Genomic DNA, 21,195 nt, shown 5'->3' on the forward strand with positions numbered 1-21,195 from the left:
AACCATTCCGAGGAGAATATATGAAAAGAAGAGAAGGGAAAAGAATAAAAAAAAGTAGAATAGCCTATTATCTCTAACTTTTCTAGTGATTTAGCGGCTTAAATGATAAGTTAAAAGATGAAAAACAAGCCAATGATATACAAATATAAAACCAAATCACTATGTAGTGACTACACAGACAGATTTAGTATTTGACCATAGATGGAAGAAATCATTAAATCTCAATAACCCACATAAATTCATCTCAACTACGCCACAAACAGATAATAAGGAACATATCAGTTTTGGAGATAGTACCCAGACACTTTGTCATCAAATTCTCCTTGCAAGACCTCATGCAGCATAGTGGTATAATCTTTCTGGCTTTCTACCTCTAAAGAATTCAGAGAAGACTCAGAGCTATTTGTAGGAAACTGCGAGAATTTAACATCATTCTTAAGTGGGGATAGCAAACTACATAAGTAGAAAATGACAAGCCAAATCATAAAACATATTTGTTTATTCTAAAGTGTTTTTTTATTAAGAGTGGGATGCTACAAAGAAAGATCTTGATTAATCTTCATGGATGCATAAGTATTGCTAAATTTCCAAATATTTGAATGCAGAAATTTCAAACATACTAATAAATACATGTTCAATCAATTTATTAAAGAACTTATTGCAATTTTTACTAAAACCAACAAATAACAAATCTGAATAAAAGATGTACTTTCTCCATTAGTTTTTGCCAACTAGACCCACTACTTCAGGTTCACAGGAACAGCCTAAAATTCACATCCTCTGATTGGCATTGTGATTTTTATAAGTTCAATAGAGCAGTCACAATGTACTTGCATCATATTGCAAGAGAAAAAAGTGACCTTTTCATTATCCCATATTCATTCTTGATTATCCTATGATTGGAAGTATTGCCTAGAGAATAAGAGCAAGATAATCAAGTGAATTTGACTTCTTCTTTCAAAACATGTATAGCAGGAATCTAATGAGAAAGCCTTACGACCACCTGGGCCTTCTCTTTGCCATAGCCTAACATATTCGTCCTCCACATCTTTAAGGTGGCGATGTTAGGGATTTTGAGGCAGTGAAATATAGAATGAAAAACTTTTCCATAACAGAATTGCAGATAAACCAAGAATAAACATAATCCAGTCAGATTCTCAAGTAAGTCGGTACCGGAAGTTTATTGCCAAATTCAGAGATAAGCATCTCATCAACCAGTCGCAGAAAGTATAATGTATTGTCCCGACAAGGCTGTGAACTAAAAATATTCTCCTCGGCAGATATATCTACCAGCCTTTGAATTAAATTGTCATATATGTCACAAAGCAGGTATTGACATGATATGCCACCCTATCAAGAAAAAGATATTAAAGTAATTATCCATTAATGGGCTAAAAAACATCATAAAGAATTCAAATTAAAATATATAGATACTTTGTAACATGGTAAGGAATTTGACATACTTGCCCACACTGCAGAAGTAGAAAATTCACCGTCTCCTCTAATTGTTGCCAGCCACCTTTTATAAAATGTATATAGTGACAAAGAACAATACAAAAAACCCTCCTCACAAGATTTTGCTCATTTGTTTCATAGTCACCTTGATATCTTGAATCAGGCCTATAGTCTTTTACCACATCAAGTTTCACAGAAGCTGTTAACCAAGCATTCCAACCATATTCCTAATTGCAAAATTTGAATAATTAGATAATCGGATAGCATTTTTAAAAGCATACACAGCATAAATATGATATCAATAATTAACTGAATGCAGTACCATTAAAGCTTCTATATTCAGAGGATTTGAATCAAGAAGGTCAAGTAGATCACTAATTATTTTCATTCTTGCAGATGCATCTTTGCAGCTGGATAGGAATCTGAAAATCAGAACCAAGATCTGAGGAAGGAAAAAGTGAGAATTATTTCCTCTGCCCCTCTGCTTGTCAACCAGGCTGTTTTTCTGTAACACCTGTAAACAAATATTTTCAAGAAACAATACAGGTGGAAAAATATCAGAGAATTACCACTACCACAGGCAATCAAGTGAGTAACAGAAACAGCAGCTAAAACATACTAAACTAATAGAAAAATGAGCAAAAACAATCCATGATTTGGTTGATCACCTGTCTGGGGCTAGCACCACCGAGAAGAACATCAAACAAGGTGGCGCACAAATTATCCGTCTGTGGAAATTTAAACAACCTGTCAGATATAGCTGAGAAGAGTGGTTGCATCCTTGAGCTAATTTTCTTGTTGTTTTCTGAAAGAGATTTTGATCTTCCAACAGCAAGATTGAAAAATCTTAGCCCCTTTTTCTCTGATGGAAAACCAACCAAAAGTCTTCCTAGAAACTGTAAGCCAAGCAATCTGATGGGTTCATATTCCCTACACAAAATAAATTGAAGGATGACCATAAGGACTTGCGCTCTTAAATAGAACACTTTTGCAGATTCCAATCAAAGTAATTAAAGTCATTAATAGGAAGTTAAATGCATTCATTTATAAAAATTATAAGCTAACTACTAAAGCAAAATATACTTAAGCTTGCACTTGGTTCAGCATTTTCTGCAACTGCATATTATTCTAAATCAACACTGGGAACAATAAAAAATGGTTAAAAAAATTTTCTAACAAAATTCTAGTAGACAATATTGTGTCAGACCACAGTGACAAAATAAAAAACAAGAAATAAAAAGAAAAAGGAAAAAAGAAGATGCAGTTTTAAAATCAAAATTAAGAGGAAAAAGGTTCACAGATGCTTGAGAAAAATAGTATGGTCTCTTAACAAAGATTACTTCCAAGGATTCAATGGCAATATTCAACTTCGGGGAAAAATCATATCAATAGTTAAAGAGAAATACAAAACCAGTGAAAACCACAGCTCCACTTAACACCCCCCACCCACACACAAATCTCCAAAACCACCTCTCTTATAATTTAAATCTTGACCCTTCTGCTCAGAGAGGGAGTTGCCAATAGGCCACAAAGGCTAAAGGCATGACACATTGTTAATACTAAAGTAGGATAATCCTAGGTTGTATTTTAAATCCGGTGCCCAATTCATGTTCAATACACATTAAGACTCTTCATCAGCAACACTTTTTGTCCTAAATTTATGTGTTATAGTAAGCCTTAGTTTTCTAATCCCTTAATCTACCAAATGAGCGATTCAAGCACCATTTAAATTGATTGATGAAAGCATGCACCTCCATTGCGTTTCAAATACTAGTTTGTTCAATATCTTTTCCAGGTTGTCCAGTAACAAATATACCAAATAATAGAAATTAGATAAACTAAAATATAAATAAAGGGCAAAACATAACCATGGCTGATGTGGCAAATGAACAAGGCAACTACATTGTAAAATGTCAATACTAAATCCAGGTTACAACAAACTAGCAGAGCATATTGCTAAATGACTCCAATCTTGACAGTGGCCCACTCTGGCAAAGCATTCTTAGCTTTACTTCTCCATCCCTTTAATCCTAGTGTCAGTATATATAAAATTCTAGCAACAGTTCATTAATGTTTTCGATTAAAAAACACAGTAAGGTTTAATTTCATTCATAACTGCAAATAATTCATAACATGTCAAACCTCTCAATATTAAACACTTAGTAAGAAAGTACACTGTTAAAGGAAATATATTATATGAAGATTTATGTAATTTAAAGAAATACACAACAAAAAAACAGATTTGGAAAAAAAATGCTGGAAGCCATTCTTTAATGAAACAGAGAAGGTCACCGTTGCCTCTAAAAAGTTTGTGCATTAAACTCTTAACGCAGAAGGCATACCTCTGTAGCAGATTGACAAAAATGTGACAGCCACCTATCAGATTTACTTGTTCAAGGAAGGAAACAAGCAATGATTTTTGAGTAACAGCACGTATAACCATATGTAAAACATCCTCAATGCATGTCATATCTTGGCTTGTTTCAAAAAAAGCTATAAGAACTTTTATATCAGCTGGTGCAATGTTTTGCCTGCATACGTGCAAAAGTTTTGTTAAGAAAACTGAAAAATAACAAAAAATAATAATGTGCTATATATGTCTATCAAAACGAAATAGCAGATCAAATACTGTACATTAGGCAACATCAGATGCCCTCATTTACTTGAGAATACATACCTGAGGCTCATTTCACCAAGACTTAATAAAAGAAGACGAATTTTACGTATTTCTTCTCTACCAGGTCTTTCTCCAATAACTTGTTTAGTAATAGGATGTAAAAGAGGCTTGCCTCCAATAGCAAACCGAGATTTCACATTATCCCAGTAACACAGCCGTACAATGTCAATAACACGTGGGAGCCGGCACAAACTTTTAAGCAACCTCGGATCATTATCAAATTGTTCAATGAGAAACATGTACAGATCACGCTGCACATTGTAAACTGTGTACAGCCAGATAAGGGGATTAAGAAAAATGGCAGATACGGCTTCTTTCATGAGCAGCTCTGCCAATCCTAAAGAGGAAACAGAAACATCAATATGAATGAGATATATTCATATATGTGCATGAAAATAACTACATTAAAATGAAAATCAAGTGAGTATATGAATATGAATAATTACTACAAAAATAGAACTCGAGATGCTTCATAATCATACCACAGGAAGATACAACATGAAACAAATGCTTCAATGCAGAGAGTGTTTCACTATTGAGATGCTGAGGTTGAAGTGATTGCAATAAAAACCCCAGGATTGAAAATCCAGAAAGAAGATGCATTTGTTGCAGATTTGCTAAATTATCATCTAAAACAGAAGCAATAAGCTCAATAACTTCAGCGGTCAGACGCTCTTTTGCAACAGGCAGGAGCAGTGTACTTTCCAAAACTCCACTTTCATCATTTTCATATCTATCAGACTGAGTGATAAGAGGGAAAAACACAGATACACCCCCAACACAGTAAATTATCTCTTGAAGCAAGCGTCTAGAGCATAACTGTGTACCAACCATAATAGTTGCTTCAAATAAATTCTTATCCAATGCATGATCCAGTACAGGTGAGACATTAAACAATTTCTTGCCATCACTTGCCTGAAAAAGCAATCAACATCTAGGGTTCAGCAAGACACAGAAGCAGAACTGCCTTTTAGACATGCATGCGTGTAATTGTCTGCATGTGCATGTGTGTGTCCCTGAAAGGAAGGGGAAAAGAACCTGTGCATTGAGTCCAAATACAATTTTGGACGCAAGACCATCTTTTGCATCAAGAATTCCACTAGGCAATGGGTTATCCCCAAATGCAGTAGCTTCATTATCAAGGAAAGAATACATATAGCTTGGTCCAAGAGAATGTACAGCCTTGACTTGCTCAGAAGAAATGGCATCACAAAACAAATAAACTGGACCAATCTGACCAAGAAAAGGAAACGAATACTTGATGGAGTCCAGGGTATTATCTTCTTCATTTTGAGGCAAGATGATCTTTGTACCAATGGAGCAACTAGTCAATAATTCATTGACTTTTGCATATCTGAGGCATGAAATAACAAGGGTCAGGAGGAAACTTATCAGTGCTGAAAAATATATTCCTCTCAAAACATGAAAAGCTTTTAATGATAAAAAGTAAAATTCAAACTGAGAATAATTAAAGGTGGCATGATACCTGCATCTTTCAGAAGATACAAGATCACCATCAAGATAACATCTCAATAGGCTACCCCCAGAAAATGCTCTTCCAATGGAATGAGTAATACAAAGAAAATGCCATTTCTTCCTGACTAGATTAACATGCATCTGGATATTCTGTCGTTTCAGATTGATAGACTGTGAAGGACATGAGAAATATATCAATAACTGCAAGAAATTGGCAGTAATGCCCAAGACATAAAATGAAAGCAAGCCGACTTTCTTTTGTGAGTGCCTGTAAGTGGGCATGGGAATTCTTTTCTATTTACTAGGAAATACACACGCAAGGCATTTTCAGTTGGAAAACAAATTAAGCTTTGGAAGAAACTTCCTAGAGACAAACACATCATATATTCACCTCATAAATAAGTTTGTCCTTTGCTACTGCTGCTAAGCACCCTCTTCCATTTTCTGTGAGAAATTTGAAAAGGCCCATTGCTCCATCCCCCGGGAAGTTCTCAACCCTAAGCCAACATGAAAAAGAAAAACCCTTGTTGAGAGGCCATTGCACGGGTGTCTTAATTACGATTCCCTACAAACAAATACATAGATATATGAATATCAGGTACAAATCATAGTCATAAGGCACAATAATTAAAAGAAACATGCTCCAATGTTTGTGGAAAGATATTAGATTAATATCTCTCAGTCTTTAAGCTAGAAGAAATTATCTTCAGAAATGCTCCCAAGGTCGCCAAAAAGACTTACAGAATCATTCCCGTTGAGATCAAAGAAGGCAGTTGGCCCCTTCTCATTTAGCATTGACAAAACAGTGGTCAATAACAATGAGCAGTACTGCTGTTGAGTCCCCACTTTCTCACTTCGGAGGAGAGCAAAGATCTTGCGAATATCCTTCCCAGATATGCTATGGCCACCAATAACCTGAATCAGTTGTGCAATTTTCAAAATGACACTGTCATCATCTTCTTCAACGAACCAATCAAGAAGGAAATTAAGCATTCCTGCCGCAACACATGAAGCTCGATTGGAAAGGGAATCCCTGAGCAGCTGCTGAAACACACTGAGACCATAATGCCGCAAAGACTCACTGCTCTGGCCAATCACAAATTAGCAAGTAATGACATCAAATTCAAAAGACTTCTATTTTGTACTGTACAAATCAGCTATAACAGATTCTGAGGGAATTTAGTACTATCAAACAGAGTAGAGCAAACCAAGAAATATGAATTACTAACCTTCTGTAGAACACTCAAAAACAGTATGATAACATCGTCATTCTGAATCAAAACAGAATAAGAAAAAAACGTATATGAGAACAAAGACAGCGGCACCAATCCAAAGACAACAATTTTTTCAAAACTAAGTGCACTGAGGAAAATGACGAAAGATCATAAAATCATTTCAAGCGACCAGACAGCAAGGGTGACACAGTGGGTCATGGAGAAACTTGAGGAGATTAAATCACCTTTATATGAAGGCTCCCTTTTATTTCAAACTTTCCATCAACAAGCATATCAAGAAGTGCATTTAAAAGTGCTTCACTTGGATGCCATTGGCAGAAGTCTAACAGCAAACTTTGCAATGTCTGATAACCCTTGCCAACAAGAGCTCTAAATGCTGCCTGTAAAATTAATTAATGAATACAAAATGGTACAACACATGAGAACAATGAAAGAATAACTGCCAAGACCCCATTATAATTCTCCATATTGTAATGCAAAAGGATAATGTCAGCGTAATTAGACAGGTGTGCTTTAAAAGCATGACAGGAGCAACCAATAAACACCTAAAAATCTTAAACATACAGAACTAAAACTTAATGCCAGCTCTAGATGTCCCAGGTGTTTTCCTTTTGACATTCTACAAATCTTAGTTCTAGTTCTAGAGCTTACCGTCTAGCCATTTATCATCCAAAGTAGAGGTGGCAAAACCAACCCCAACATGAAAATGTACCCAAAAAAGCCCAAACTTGAACCTGCCTAAACCTGAATTGACCATAAAGTCAAAGACCCGAACCAAAAATGGCTTAAAACCATGATAATCTGAACTGAAAATGACCCAAACCTCATTTGAAATGGCCACATCTTGAGTAAAATCTAAAATGGCCTGAACCTAATCCAATCACGAAATGACCAAAGCCCAGAACATGCTGAACCCAAGAAGACCAAACCAAACCAGCCCATTTGCCACCCCTAATCTCAAGTACAAACAAGAAATTCCCTGCTATGCAGACTACTAAAGGTCAAGAATTCCAAATGCATCAATCCATACTTACTTTCCACATTAAGTGCAGCAGCCTATCACATAGGGTAGCACAGAAATATTACACAAGACAAAACGATCCCAGTAAAACAAATTGGACTTTGCATCCCTTTAATAAACACGGATGAGACTTAAACTACATTTTAGGCAAAGTCAGACGAGTTAGAAAGGTTTTCAATGTTCTCACACATAAGGATGTAGACAAACAGATGGCAGCCACACTAAAAACTGCAATAAAGACAGAAACTAGCGCTGGAGCAAATCTTCACTAAGAAAGACCACTTGTTTGCACTCATCAGGATAAACATATATAAAGCATTCAACTATTCCAGAAAGACTTAACAAACAAGGAAACAAGGAAACAAATGAAAAAAGGAATGCAAATTACCTTTGAGGCATCATTGCTTGCAAGTAGACAGGTAAGAGTTTGTAAAACAATCAAAACCAACCTCTCTCCATTTGCCTCATCAAGATTGCCATTTAGTAAAGAGACAACATGCAAAAAGCATTCTCCATCTCGAAATAAAGCCTGGTAATGCTGAAGAAACATGACATGTGTAAGACAATAATGTAAAACTCAATAGCCAAGTTCCCAAAGACAGCTTTAGAGAAGGGCATGGCGAAGGCGAACAGTACAGGGAACATACCACTGGATCACTCTGGAGCATATCTATCATTCCAACCAATAGATTGATAGACAGTTCAGCAAAGCTTTTTTCACGCTCCCTTATAAGAGTGAAGGTTTCTAAATATTTTGAACATAAGTACGATATCGCTTTTCGATCTTCTTCAGATAGTGTTACAATCTAAAAATATGGGAAAAGAATGGGTTTATTGCTTAACAAGTTAGTAAAAAAAAGAGAAAAAGCTTTATAACAGTTTCAAAACATACCTTCATGAGGTCAAAAATGTATCTAAGAACATGATTTCTCAGACCTTCTTCCCAAAACAATTCAAACAAACAATCAATGCAGGTAGAATCATGCAAAACCAAACTTCTAGCATCATCTGCTACGGAGAAAAATTCCATAAAGAGATCCATGCATGTTTCCATGCATTTGATCCAACTTTGGGATGTCTCACTTGAATCAAGTCTCTGATAACCATGAGGTCGAAACGCTTCCAAAGAATTATTCTCAATCACAGGGCTCAAATTTCCTGACCTTCTAGATTCTTGGGCTAGAATGCAAGCAACTTTGAGAACCCTGGAAACTGCATTGAGTGCCTTAAAGGAAGCAATAGTTTTTTCGGCTGAAAGCTGTAATATCCGAAGCAGACTTTTTGCAAGAACACTAGCAATCTCAGGATTACAAGCAGACTGTTCAAGAGCTTCCAATAATGCAGACAATTCAGGCTGTAACAACAAAGGGAGAAAGTGAAATATAAGCAAACTCCTAAGCACAAACGTACAAGCCTTTACAATCAAATCAAGAATAAATCCTTTTAGGAACATAGAACAAATTGGAACATTCATGGGCATAACACTCACAAGCACATATAAGGAAAAATATTAAACATGCACCCAGACAAAAACATCACAAACTATCATATGCTTCTACCAAAATACATAACCAAATGAAAGGCATCAACTTAAATGTTTATAATATTGCCAATACATATAATTAAGAATGTTAAATGGCTACGTTATATGTTCTCCAACAACTTATGGATTCTATTTTCCATATCACCAAACTTTGCTGAATTTATTCTACAATAAGCAATTACCAATATGTGAAATACAAGAAACACAAAACTAAAATCTTTCAATCAGCATGGTGCTTGGATATGATAGGTAAAAGAAATTAACAGCATAAGCACGCAAAATGGCTAAAAACACTAAAATCAGATATAAAGAAATTCTTAAGTCAACAAATTTCCACCACTATTGTTGTACTGGCTATGTCCACCATTGTAATTTCCGCATTTTAGCATATACATTGGACCCGCATGAATTCCACATTAAAATATGATTACACAAGCATTGGATGAATAGTTCAAGTGTAGTACTGAAAATCTTCAGAGAGAGATTTTCATCACAGCGCCAGCCTTCTAATAAAGCCCACAACACCTCTGACTTGCCCTTGCTAGTCACCTTTGTCAATTTCAACCTCAAATCTAGGTATCCCCCCTTTCAAAAGCAATTTATTATCACCAGGCTAACTAGATAAGAAATTATTTATTCGTGCATGAGGCACAATGAAGACTGGACTGTTTTACAAAGAATATCTCGGATGTATCAAGAACATACCAAGTTATGGACACTCCCATTAGAAGTTGCTGCTAATTCCACAAGTGAAATCACTTCCATCAGAATAATTTCAACCCCACTAAATTTTAGTTGAACAGAATTGTTACCAGAAGCAGAACATTTTTCAAGCTTTTCTGGAGACTCCTCATGGTATGGACTAAACTCTTCAGAAAATTCTTCTGAAGCTGGCCCAAAATAGAAAAAGTTCTCAGAGAAGATAAGATCCCAAATTCCCTCTTTACGAAACACTTCAAGTAATGCTGGTGATGAAACAAGAACCTTCCTGAAAGCATTAAGAACACAACGCTGCAAGGTACTGACAAACACCCTACAAGAAAAATAACAGGGGAAAGTGGGGGAAGGTTAAAAATGAAGGGAGAAAACAACGTGCTAAAGGAAAACAGAATCATAGCTTGCAGGAGTCTGCTTAAATGGCACCATAACTACAATAGAAATAGGAAGGGAGAGAGTAACCTTACCATAAATGGTTTGGCAATTCATTTTGATTTGAACAAGCCTTTATGCATGGGAAAACTGTAAGAAGAACCCTCATGACCCATTTAATTGAAAGTTCGGCATAAACTGAAGAAATTGGCATGGGAATCCGACCAGAGGTTCCTTGGCCATGAAGAAATTTAACATCTTCTGGAGCAAGAAGGAATGAGCTTAGTACTCCGCTCAACTCGACAACACAATCATTCCAAAGTTGATGATAAGAAGCCTTCTCAGATAAAGGAGCAGAAGGCTCTGCCAAACCACTTTTAGCATTATTGTCAATGGATGTTTGACTGCCATCCTGTGGAACTGAATCCTTCATCTGCTGCTTGTACTCTTGAAGCATGAAAGCAGGTGAACAAAAGCTATTTGCGAATTTATGAACTCTTCCATTTTCACATAGAAACTGTAGGTTATTCACATTGCCAAAGCTGATTACTTGTTAAGGTCATTAATATGTATTCACACATAACTGATGATATAAATTATTATATTTGGGCCAATAAATTGAGAAAGAAACCCCTACTGTCACTGATTTCATCGGATAAATAAAATCCACTTTATTACACATTGGAGGAATGGAGAAAAGAAGAGGGTGAGTTGGCAATTACTAACCAAACAAAACCAGTTTGAAATTTAAGACAATATTCTCACTAAAGTGTCCTCAGTGTCAAAGGCAGATGATGGATTGGCAACTTAAGCTCTAACATTAACAGGTACAGCATCCTGGCAGGAATGGACTTAGTGTCAGATTCAGTTATATCTACAGGAGAGTGATATAATTCCATTTAGCATACAAAGCATAAATTTCATTTTCGCAAGAAAACAGTTAAATCATTAAATTGCAAAAAGTGAACCTATACACAAGATTCAGCATACAAGAGAGGTGATATATAGGATACACAGCCTCCCTAAGAACTTCCAAAGAAAGGACATGGAGCTGGAAAATTTTCAGCATGGTATTCTGCTCTCTGCATAAAAGTTAACCACCAAATCATAAGATCAAGAAAGAGAAAAATAAGGAAGAAATAAATGTTCCTCTCAAAAGATTCATAGACAATTAATTTTCTTCACACACGCAAATTAAATTCGAAGGCTTCAGAATGGAAAGAACTAATGGGAAAATGTTGTAAGATCATTGAGCATTAGCTTCCCAGAAAAAGCTAAAAGATTCAAAGATAAGCCTAGCAGACTTTAAGATAGCCTACCCAACTAACTATCACCAGATACCAGCCATGTTTAGCAACCCTAAACCCATTTGGATAGTGTGGGATCATATATCTGATGTAGAGAGCTTCTCAAGGAGGCACTAATGAAACAAGCCAACTAAGCCAATCCCAGCTCTTTCTTGCTCTTCATAGAAGTTCTTGAACAACTTGTAAAAAGGCCAAGATATAGTCAAAGACAATACTCAACAAACAATGGCTAGGACAGGATATCTTAGCCATTACTTTGGCTCTATCTACAGGATTTAGCAAGTGTACAGATGTATATGTTGGATGCTAAACAGAGAGTAAAAATCTTCTAGAAACTAAACTAATTATACAATACAATATGAATTCAACTGCACATAGCATCTATCCATGAAACTCGTTATGAATTTAACTAAAATTCAAGTTTGAAACTTTGGAGGGGAGGGAGGCAGGAAAGGAAAGAAATTGAACCAGAAAAAGTTATCACATGATATACTTAACTTAGTCATGTAGTCAAATGACCAAAAAAACAGGGTGGGGTGGAAATAAAGCTGATGGAAACTTAAAAGAAGATGATCAAATGTATAGACGGACATTGTTCCAGTTTTTTCTCTTCAACAACCAAACCAAATAGAATCAAATGTAGAGAACCAGCATGCTCAATAAAATATCAAGACATAAGTGAATATCCAAAACAAGTTAGTAAAAGTACCTTTGTCCATCAACATGTGAGGTACTCTTTAAGAGTAGCATATTAATTGATGGAAGTGCAAGTCCATCCAATAGAACTTCAAGCCCCCCAATGCTTTTGAAATGATTTTGACCACGTGGATTATCAGATAATGCAAAACAAAGGGTTCTTAATGTCAAGCACTGAAGTGACATATCTGTCCACTGTTCTTTCATACTCAATCTTCTGATGACACGCAACAACTCTGAAAAACGAACAGCTTTCATGAACAGAAAATAAAATGCAAACAAACACATATTCACAAATATATTGTGTTAGTTTCAATTTAAGAAACATTGCAACTGAAAATACTGTTTAAGTTTACATTCATGATGTCTGGTGGTAACCAAATCCTAGATGTATTTTCAAGCCCCCAGGGTGTGCAAATGCTGCCATCCATTCAAGACAGTGGAGGAGTGCTTGAGGAATAGGGATGGAATCAAGTTCAGGAAGCGGTAAAATAGAAGTACACAAGTCACTGTCCCTAGGTAAATGTTCAATTAGAAATAATATATATATATATATATATATATATATGAAATGACAACAATATAGTCAAACATGCCAATCAAAGTAAGTCTTAATACTCCCCAAATGTTGCAAAAGGTCCCAATGATTAACAACAACATTCAGATTACAACCAAACAAATCAAAAAAATGAGTGTCTAATTAATCATAAGCAAGTTACAGAGCAAAATGATTTAAACCAGAGGGAAACAAACAACACTAGCAAGATAGCAGCTAATGTGAGAGAGAGAAGAGAGGCGAGGCAGTCATATTAAATCCAAAAGCACCCAAAAGAAATCAATCTGGAAGATATAAGGAGACTCAATCCAAAGTATAATGACACATTAAAGAAGTGAACCAATTCAGTGACCACTTATAAGGTTAGAATTTTTCACTATTCAGCATAATCATTAGTAACCATATTGCAGCCCCTTGGTATCTATTCTTTTCTGTAGTTCTTCACTTATCAAATGAAAAGAAAAAAAAAAAAGAATATTGCAGCAAATGGTTCTCATATGTTACCAAGTTATGTACGATGATAAACAAAATTGCCTACCTTACCTACTAACCAATTAAGGCCACCAGCTTCCATTACTGAGACAACTGCCTTCTGATGCCAATGTAGTCTTGTTTCAGAAAGAGGACCCTTTAAACTATTAGAAAATTCAATTGAAGATGAAGCACCAATTACAGGAAAATCTTCGGTATTACTGTACAATTGAGCTTTCTCATATACATTTGAATTTAAATCAATAAAGCTACATATGATTGAAACCACATATACAAGTACTCGCTGCAAGAACCCTGTTTTCTCTGCTATCAAATTAGAAAAATTTTCATCAGCAGAAAGTGCCCCAGTCATTGTTTTGAGTTGGATAACTGCCCCTGGAATAAAAAAAAATTAAAAATGAAAAATTGAACTTGAAATTCAGCCATAAAATTCACAGACTTCCAATAAATCTAGATCAGAACCATGGACGAAAATGACAATTTTATATCAGAAGTAATGGGAAAAATCAACACCCAACTAGAATCATATTGAAGAATCCCTGTTTAATGTAATGCCTAATTGAAAAAGAAATCTTACCTAATTGCATTGAAGCTTCAAAACAATCCAAGACCTTATAAATGAGTTTTTACAAAATAGCTACACCACAAATTTGGATACTTTAGGAAGCACACACTTCTAACCACAAGCAACCCTAAATTTCAGTATCAATCGACCACAACCAAAAACTGCAAGCATCTCAAATAACAATATAGAGGCCATTAACAATATAACATACCTTTCATTAATGCTGTAAGTTTCTGAATCCCACCATAGTAGCCAAAAACTCTGCAATTATGCATCGAACGAGTAATAACTTTTAAAGCATCCAAAACAGGTAATCCTTCAGAAGTGATAATCAAGATTATGGAAGCTGCTGGAATGTCGGTTGCTGTGCGTCCCACACCATTATTTACTGGAGAAAATAAAGCATATGCAATGACATTTTAGAAATATTTACACTAAATATTCAATCAATCTATATTTAAGAAGAGAAACTCATAAAAAATGGGAAGAATTAAGTGACAGCATAATACCATAGCTATCTATAATAATCTCCAGAAATAAAGCCCTATATTGTAGAAAAGATGCCCTGTGGCTAATTTAATATTGCAAAATAATTCACTGAATGCTTAAAAGACATAATAATAATAATGTGACTTGCTTTGAATAAGTATGAAATTATTAGTTCAGCAAAAGTATAACAGTCTGAAAAGCATATCAGAATTATTGAAATTACACATAATAGGACAACTTGGAAATCAATCAAAAAGCTCTTCAGTTAGGTGAATCTGAACTTGATTCAGAAACAACCTAAATTAATAGAAATTGCCATTTATGCGTCACCATGAGAGAAGTACTTTAACTTCCACTACCAGATGAGCCTACAACATACTACCATAAAGAGGAACTTTAGCAATTACAAGGGATTCCAATAAAGTTGCCTAGAATGATATTGTAATCAATTATCACATTGAAAAAATAGATAAACGTCAATTGAACTAGTTCTAACAAGTGTTTAAGTTACAAATTGAAATTTTAATTTTTTTTCAATGTAATCAGTTAATTAAATCTTTATCATTTACATATAGGACAAAGGTTTCAAATCGCAGGAGTTCTAGTTTTCCCTTTATTTTACTGTCTTCTGAATTTTCTCATTCTTTTCCAATATATCGTCATAAAAAAAGACCTACCTATCAACAAAATAGTCTGCCGAGATGAAAGCAACTTGCTCAGAGGATATAAATCAACTTACACTCAGAAACCAATTTGGTTAATTGCATGATCTCTTCAGTCAAAGTCAAAATGATTTCAGCTGGATGCCCAGCAGAGCAGCCAACAACTACATCATTAACACTTGTTAAATACTCTGCAGCTTGAACAGTTGTTGAAGCAGCCGCCTCTGGCAACTGGCCACCATTAACAGGCTCCCAGTTCTTGAATACTGTCAGAAATTGCTTGAGGAAAACCTGAAACAACTTTTTCTTTTCCACCTAAAATCAAGCAAATCAGGGGAAAAAATCCATTAATATAGGAAAACAAAAAAGTTATAGTCAAATTCTCACAGCAGCCTACAATCTAATGACAAATACCATGAACAAAACAGGCCAGGACTACGTTGAACACAGACAGGATCTCAAACTGAAATAGATGCCTAAACTCTGATTCTCAGAGTCAGGTGATTTAACGACATGTTAATGGTCAGCTTTGTGACCATGTCCCACCCTACCCCCAATCCAAGCTTTGACCAGCAACCATCTATCTATAACTAAGACTAAACAGACTCGAGAATAGGAGAATACTTTAAGAAAGCAGAGCTTAATTAGAAAGAGCTGAATAGCAGGAGGAAAAAGAAATAAACAGATGAAAGATAGCCTAAAGTGAGAAAATATGTATAAAACCTACCAAAATTAATTATTCAGTGGCATCTAAAAGCCTTTAAAGTTTTAAATTGAATACCTTGAGACTAGTTAAGCATGCTACAAGAATACTACACAATTGTGAACAAACTTCCAATGCTCAAAGACTCAAGAAAGGTTTCTTCTCTAAACCTTTTAACTTCTTAAGCAGAATGAACACACTTCCTTTAAAAGATAGTCCAATTATAGTCTAGATTATATGTCATTATCACCTCCTTCCAAGTTGTTAACAGTTTCATTTTCTTGGATCAAATCTAGGAGAAGAAATACACACCATGCATGAATTGATATGAATGAGAAAAAAATTCTATTAACAGTATACTGAAACTATAATAACTTAAAAGAATTTTGAGAACTTTTCAGGCAGCGCATACCTTATCAACAGTGTTCTCATATCTCTCCCACAGTGTACTCAAAACTGCCTCATCATCCACTTCACTGGAAGAAAATACCAAAAAGAATGTAGAACTAAATTAATTAATAATGATTCAGCTTGAACAAAATGAAGGTTCAGGACCAACAACTTAAGGTAAATCAAGTGCATCCAACAGATAAATCTATGTCTCCAAACACAAATTACAAACAGTTAGACTCTTGTCAAAATAAGCAACTACTGAAATTCTTCAACAAATAAGTTTAAACCAAAGTGCTCAAATTTCCAAATTTTACTCACTTAGAAACTCCATTGTAACACCCATATTAATAACCGGAGATTTGTAAATCAATAACAGCCAGCCAGCATCAGTACCTGAAGCAGATCCTTGGAGTTGGAGGAGACAACCTCTCCCCTTGTGCCCCTGGTGAATCTCCAGTTTGGCCACTAGATGTCCGACGAATAAGGTCGGCTACACCCTTCACAATGTTCATGCTTACCACCAAGATTTATACTACAATTACAGTTTCATAAGCCAACAATCAGGAAACAGATGGCCATTCCAGACCATCACTATTTCGCCAAGATCAACCAAGCTGTTCACATTAAACCAGGCTCAAATGCTTCAGTATCGTACACTAAACAGTAATAAATTCAGTTTAAACAAATAATTCGCACCAAAACTTTCGTTGTTATTTATTCTTTTTAAACACTTTTTATCACGTCAGTTATAATTTCCTCTTCTTTAACAGAAAAACGCTCGCCTACAAAAAGCAAGAGCTTAAATCAATTTAACTAACTAAAACCAACCCTAGTAATTACATTTTCACGAAGAAGATCCAATAAAAAAAATGACCCAATGGAAGCCATACGGACATTCTTTAAAATGGCGAACACTCAAGAACACGCTATTAGAGATTAAATATCTCGAAAAGGAAAAAGATGAAGATAAACTCATCGATAATTTTCGATCATTTAAGCAAACGAGATTAAAGACGAGACAAATAAAGCAGTCGCCGATTATGGAAGATAAAAATACCTGATCAGATCAAACGCCTGAAGTTCTGTCTTGAATTCTAGGGTTTACGATACAAGATCTGGGTTCTAATGGTTTCCTTCAGCTTCTTTCGATGGAGTAAGTGACAAAGGAAAAAAAAAATGAGAGAGAGAAAATAGAAAAAAAAATGAGCGATTGGAATTAATAAAAAAAAAAAAGAGAGAGAGGAAAAGGAAGCAAAGGAGAAGCTTAAAGGAAGTCTAAAATCAGGAGTTTTATTAAATTTCAAGATTTGCCCGTTTTGGGGTAAAACTGTTTGTTTCACGGCATTACAAAACGACTTTACCGACCCTCGTCTTATCTTTGACGTTGCCGTTTTATGTCTCTCAATAATCCGACACCGTTTTTTCTCTTTGGATTCTTATATTTTGCAATTTTAACCTAAGGTCATCGCTGAGCATAGAAATTGGGCCGTCACTTTCTGGCGGATCCATGATAGTCATAGATTGGGTTTTGAAGGACGAAATCACAAAGCTATGACATCTATTGCTTTCCTTTTTTGATGGACAGAACGTTATCGTTTTCAACGTTATCTATGTACTACTTCTTTTATCTCAATACATTTTCTATGTTAAGGACGATAAATTCACTTTATGGATATAAAATCTAGTTTAGTTTTATTTTTTTTCTTATAACTTATATTTAGTTGATTTGTTGGTTGGATTTTTCATACTTTGTTTACATAGATCATGTATGTCAAAATTTAAATTAATTAAAAATATTTAATTATATATTTTATATAATAAAATACTGATAATTAAACATATATTGAAAATTAATATTCTAGATTTAAATAATAAAATGTTTTAATTAATTTAAAATTTTGTATGAGTAAATTATTAAATTTAACAATCAATTTATCAAAATATTAATCATAATCATAATAAATATGTACTTTGTAGATGCTAAAGTATACTCTATAACTGATTAACAAAAAAAAAAAGGAAACATGTGATTGACAGTGAAGCAACCCCATCTTTCTTTTTCTCTTTATGGCATTTAATTTAAGTAACAATCAGTTAAATGGAGTAACAAAGACTTGACCTCTCTTTTCTTATTCTTCACGAAGTGGGCCAAGATCTAAAGTTGAAATTCTCTGTTTCATCATATGTACACAATATATATTTATATTTATATTATAATTAAGTGGATATGCAATGTCAAAAACTATAAGTTATATATGACATATTTGTACCTTTAGAATGGTTTATATGATAATAGTGCATGAACATTGTAGTTTAAATTTAGACTTTAAAGGGAAATTGCTTAGTGAATCAATATTTATAATTGGATAAAGATATAACAATAATAATTAGTGCGATGATTATGAGAACTAATTGAAAATTTCAAGTATAAATATAAATACTTTAGCCCACATTTAATAGAATAATAATAAAATATTAATAAATTCAACCTAATATTTTTTAAAAAAATAAATCATAAATTTTGAAAAAAATGATAGGTTCTGATTCAATGATAATCGTCATAGGCTGGATATAGAGAAACAGTATTTGAATCCTTGTCAGCCGTTACAACTTAAAACCAAGCAAGTGGATCTTTTTCAACTATGGAGGAATGGACTGTGGTTACTTGATTTAATATCCCAACTCCCCAATAAATCTTAGACGACTTTCTTCAATCACCTTAATGGGCTTATTGGTAAGCTTTAAGTCTATACAGCTTTTTAGATTAGATTTGGGACTATATCAAAATAAAGAAAAAGATCATCTAGAATCTTATTAAAAAAAAGTCAAAAAATCTATCAAATTTTTGTATTTTTTAATTTTATTTAATTTAATCTCTATATTCAAAAGCAAAATAATTTAATTTATTAATTTTAAAAATTACATCAATTTAATTCTTTTTCTTAACGGTATCTAAATTTTTAATTAAAAAATTATGTCAACAATGACATCATCATTAGCGCCAACGCTAACGTTCCATTTTTTAAGATATGGCATACCACATGCACCAAATGATGATGTGGCACTGACATGCTGCATGTCAATGCCACGTGGCAGTTCAAATATATTTTAAAAAAAATTTTTGTTATGTTATATAAATTAAATTAAATAAAAATATATAGTATAAGGATTAAACTGAACAAAATTAAAATATTAAAAGATTAAATTAAAAAGTATAAATCTTTAAGTAGATTATTGATATGCTTATTAATAAGTCAAATATTTAAATGTAAAAAATTTATGGTGTTAAAAAATATATATAAATATTTTCTTACTTGATTATTTGATTCTAAAATATGTAAATTAATTTATCTTTTTTATAAAAATTAAGTTTGAATTCTCTTTTTATTAAAAAAATTTAAATTTCATAACTGAAATCAAATTTAGATAAATAACTTATATTATGTTAAAATAAAATAATTAAATAAATTCTTTTTTCTTCTATTTTTAATTGTATAAAAATTTAAAATTTATTTAACTTAGTTTTTAACTTGAACTAAAATCAGATTAACAAAATATATTGATTTAGTTTTATCCTTTTATAAGTTTTTTTTTTTTTTATCTTCACAGATATTTTGACGGCATGGTAAGTTCAAATTCAACCAACTCCAAGAATTAGCTGTAATTGTTAAATGACAAAGTATTGAGGAGTAATGTATTGAGCAGTAGTATTGCTTTTACATTCTGTTTTGCAAAGGTTGCTAGGAAAAGGGACAAACCCAACTTCAAGCTATGAATGTTTGTGTTTCTTACTTCTATGTGTTGTAGTTATCTATCCAAAATTGTTTGTCGACAAGAATGAGATCTCTTCATTGGGTGGGCTGATAAGCTTATTTCATGGAATTTTGTTCCCGAGAACCAAACAGATGTTAGAACAAAAAGATAGGTAGAAACATGGTTAGGAGCAATGAAATGTAGAAGATGATCTTTTTTTGTTCTGAAGTTACTTCCTGTAGCAATTGTGGAAAGAGCTCTTTATTTGATTTGTGTGGATGGGAATCATACAACTATAGCTTGCTACTTAAGTGCTTACTGTGCATTATAATGCAGGGAAAATGAGGCTTACAACAACATGCCTTCCTTTTTAAGTTTTTTGTCCATTTTGAGATGCTTTTGTTTATATATTTTTTAGATTTTATTAAATGTATGAAATTCTTCGTATTTAAGCAAAAAAAATTTATTATTTCTTTTTGTATGTAACTAATCTATATATTTATTTAATTTTGTTCGACTTTGTTGGTTTTTTATTATAAAAAATAAATTACTTCATTCTTAACTAAGTTAATGTATATCTGTAACGCAAAATGAAAATGAAAATTGTCTAGAACTTTGATTAAGACAAATAGGAATGATTTATACAAAAGAGATCAAATCTCTCAAAATATAATTTTCTATAGGCCATTCCAATTCGGTGATGTAACTAGCAAAAGTCCTGTAATCAAGGTAAATTAAGATCTAGATCAATAATTTCTCCATTATCAATAGGGGGATGTATGCTTTTGTTTTGTGTTATAGCATCTAAGTACAACCCCACTTAGCGCTAGCTTGATTGAAGCCTTGAGATATTTTGTAGACAAAGAATTTCAACTTTTCAGATACTTTGTCATTTAGAATGTACCATACGTTCATAGACAATGGAAAGTGCATTTTGATCATATTAACATGTTATTTCACATATAATTCTTAATGCTAGTGGCTTAGGTTTTAGATGCTCTCCTATATCTCACTCTTTGTCAGGTTTTTTATATATAAAAGTCCTCCACTAATGACACACGGTAGTCTGCCTTTCTACTGTTT

At 33.7% G+C, this 21,195-nt stretch overlaps 1 protein-coding gene across 2 annotated transcripts in view; it reads right to left on the minus strand.

Moving 5' to 3' along the window:
* Positions 1 to 17,603, minus strand: part of LOC110416170 (binding protein) — a 27,234-nt gene extending 9,631 nt beyond the window's left edge. The window contains exons 1-27 of one of the 2 annotated variants that reach the window (XM_021428044.2): positions 17,417 to 17,595; positions 16,753 to 16,973; positions 16,379 to 16,442; positions 15,341 to 15,578; positions 14,324 to 14,500; positions 13,599 to 13,922; positions 12,513 to 12,735; positions 11,510 to 11,578; positions 10,592 to 11,038; positions 10,113 to 10,440; positions 8,757 to 9,218; positions 8,512 to 8,670; positions 8,253 to 8,402; positions 7,068 to 7,223; positions 6,838 to 6,879; positions 6,350 to 6,694; positions 6,000 to 6,173; positions 5,619 to 5,779; positions 5,171 to 5,486; positions 4,615 to 5,047; positions 4,133 to 4,469; positions 3,798 to 3,986; positions 2,124 to 2,385; positions 1,778 to 1,969; positions 1,464 to 1,682; positions 1,174 to 1,350; positions 298 to 413 (exon numbers count right to left, since the gene is read on the minus strand). In XM_021428044.2, coding sequence (XP_021283719.1) covers positions 298 to 413; positions 1,174 to 1,350; positions 1,464 to 1,682; positions 1,778 to 1,969; positions 2,124 to 2,385; positions 3,798 to 3,986; positions 4,133 to 4,469; positions 4,615 to 5,047; positions 5,171 to 5,486; positions 5,619 to 5,779; positions 6,000 to 6,173; positions 6,350 to 6,694; positions 6,838 to 6,879; positions 7,068 to 7,223; positions 8,253 to 8,402; positions 8,512 to 8,670; positions 8,757 to 9,218; positions 10,113 to 10,440; positions 10,592 to 11,038; positions 11,510 to 11,578; positions 12,513 to 12,735; positions 13,599 to 13,922; positions 14,324 to 14,500; positions 15,341 to 15,578; positions 16,379 to 16,442; positions 16,753 to 16,871 — 5,879 coding nt within the window. In that variant the 5' untranslated portion in view covers positions 16,872 to 16,973; positions 17,417 to 17,595. Of the gene's footprint in view, positions 1 to 297; positions 414 to 1,173; positions 1,351 to 1,463; positions 1,683 to 1,777; positions 1,970 to 2,123; positions 2,386 to 3,797; positions 3,987 to 4,132; positions 4,470 to 4,614; positions 5,048 to 5,170; positions 5,487 to 5,618; positions 5,780 to 5,999; positions 6,174 to 6,349; positions 6,695 to 6,837; positions 6,880 to 7,067; positions 7,224 to 8,252; positions 8,403 to 8,511; positions 8,671 to 8,756; positions 9,219 to 10,112; positions 10,441 to 10,591; positions 11,039 to 11,509; positions 11,579 to 12,512; positions 12,736 to 13,598; positions 13,923 to 14,323; positions 14,501 to 15,340; positions 15,579 to 16,378; positions 16,443 to 16,752; positions 16,974 to 17,416 lie in introns of both variants that reach the window. The other variant, XM_021428045.2, reaches the window with a different exon arrangement.
* Positions 17,604 to 21,195: the final 3,592 nt, after the last annotated feature.

This window comes from Theobroma umbraticum, unplaced genomic scaffold (genome assembly GCF_002168275.2).
Source record: "Theobroma umbraticum cultivar Fairchild unplaced genomic scaffold, ASM216827v3 scaffold_51.0, whole genome shotgun sequence".
Classification (NCBI taxonomy): Eukaryota; Viridiplantae; Streptophyta; class Magnoliopsida; order Malvales; family Malvaceae; genus Theobroma; species Theobroma umbraticum.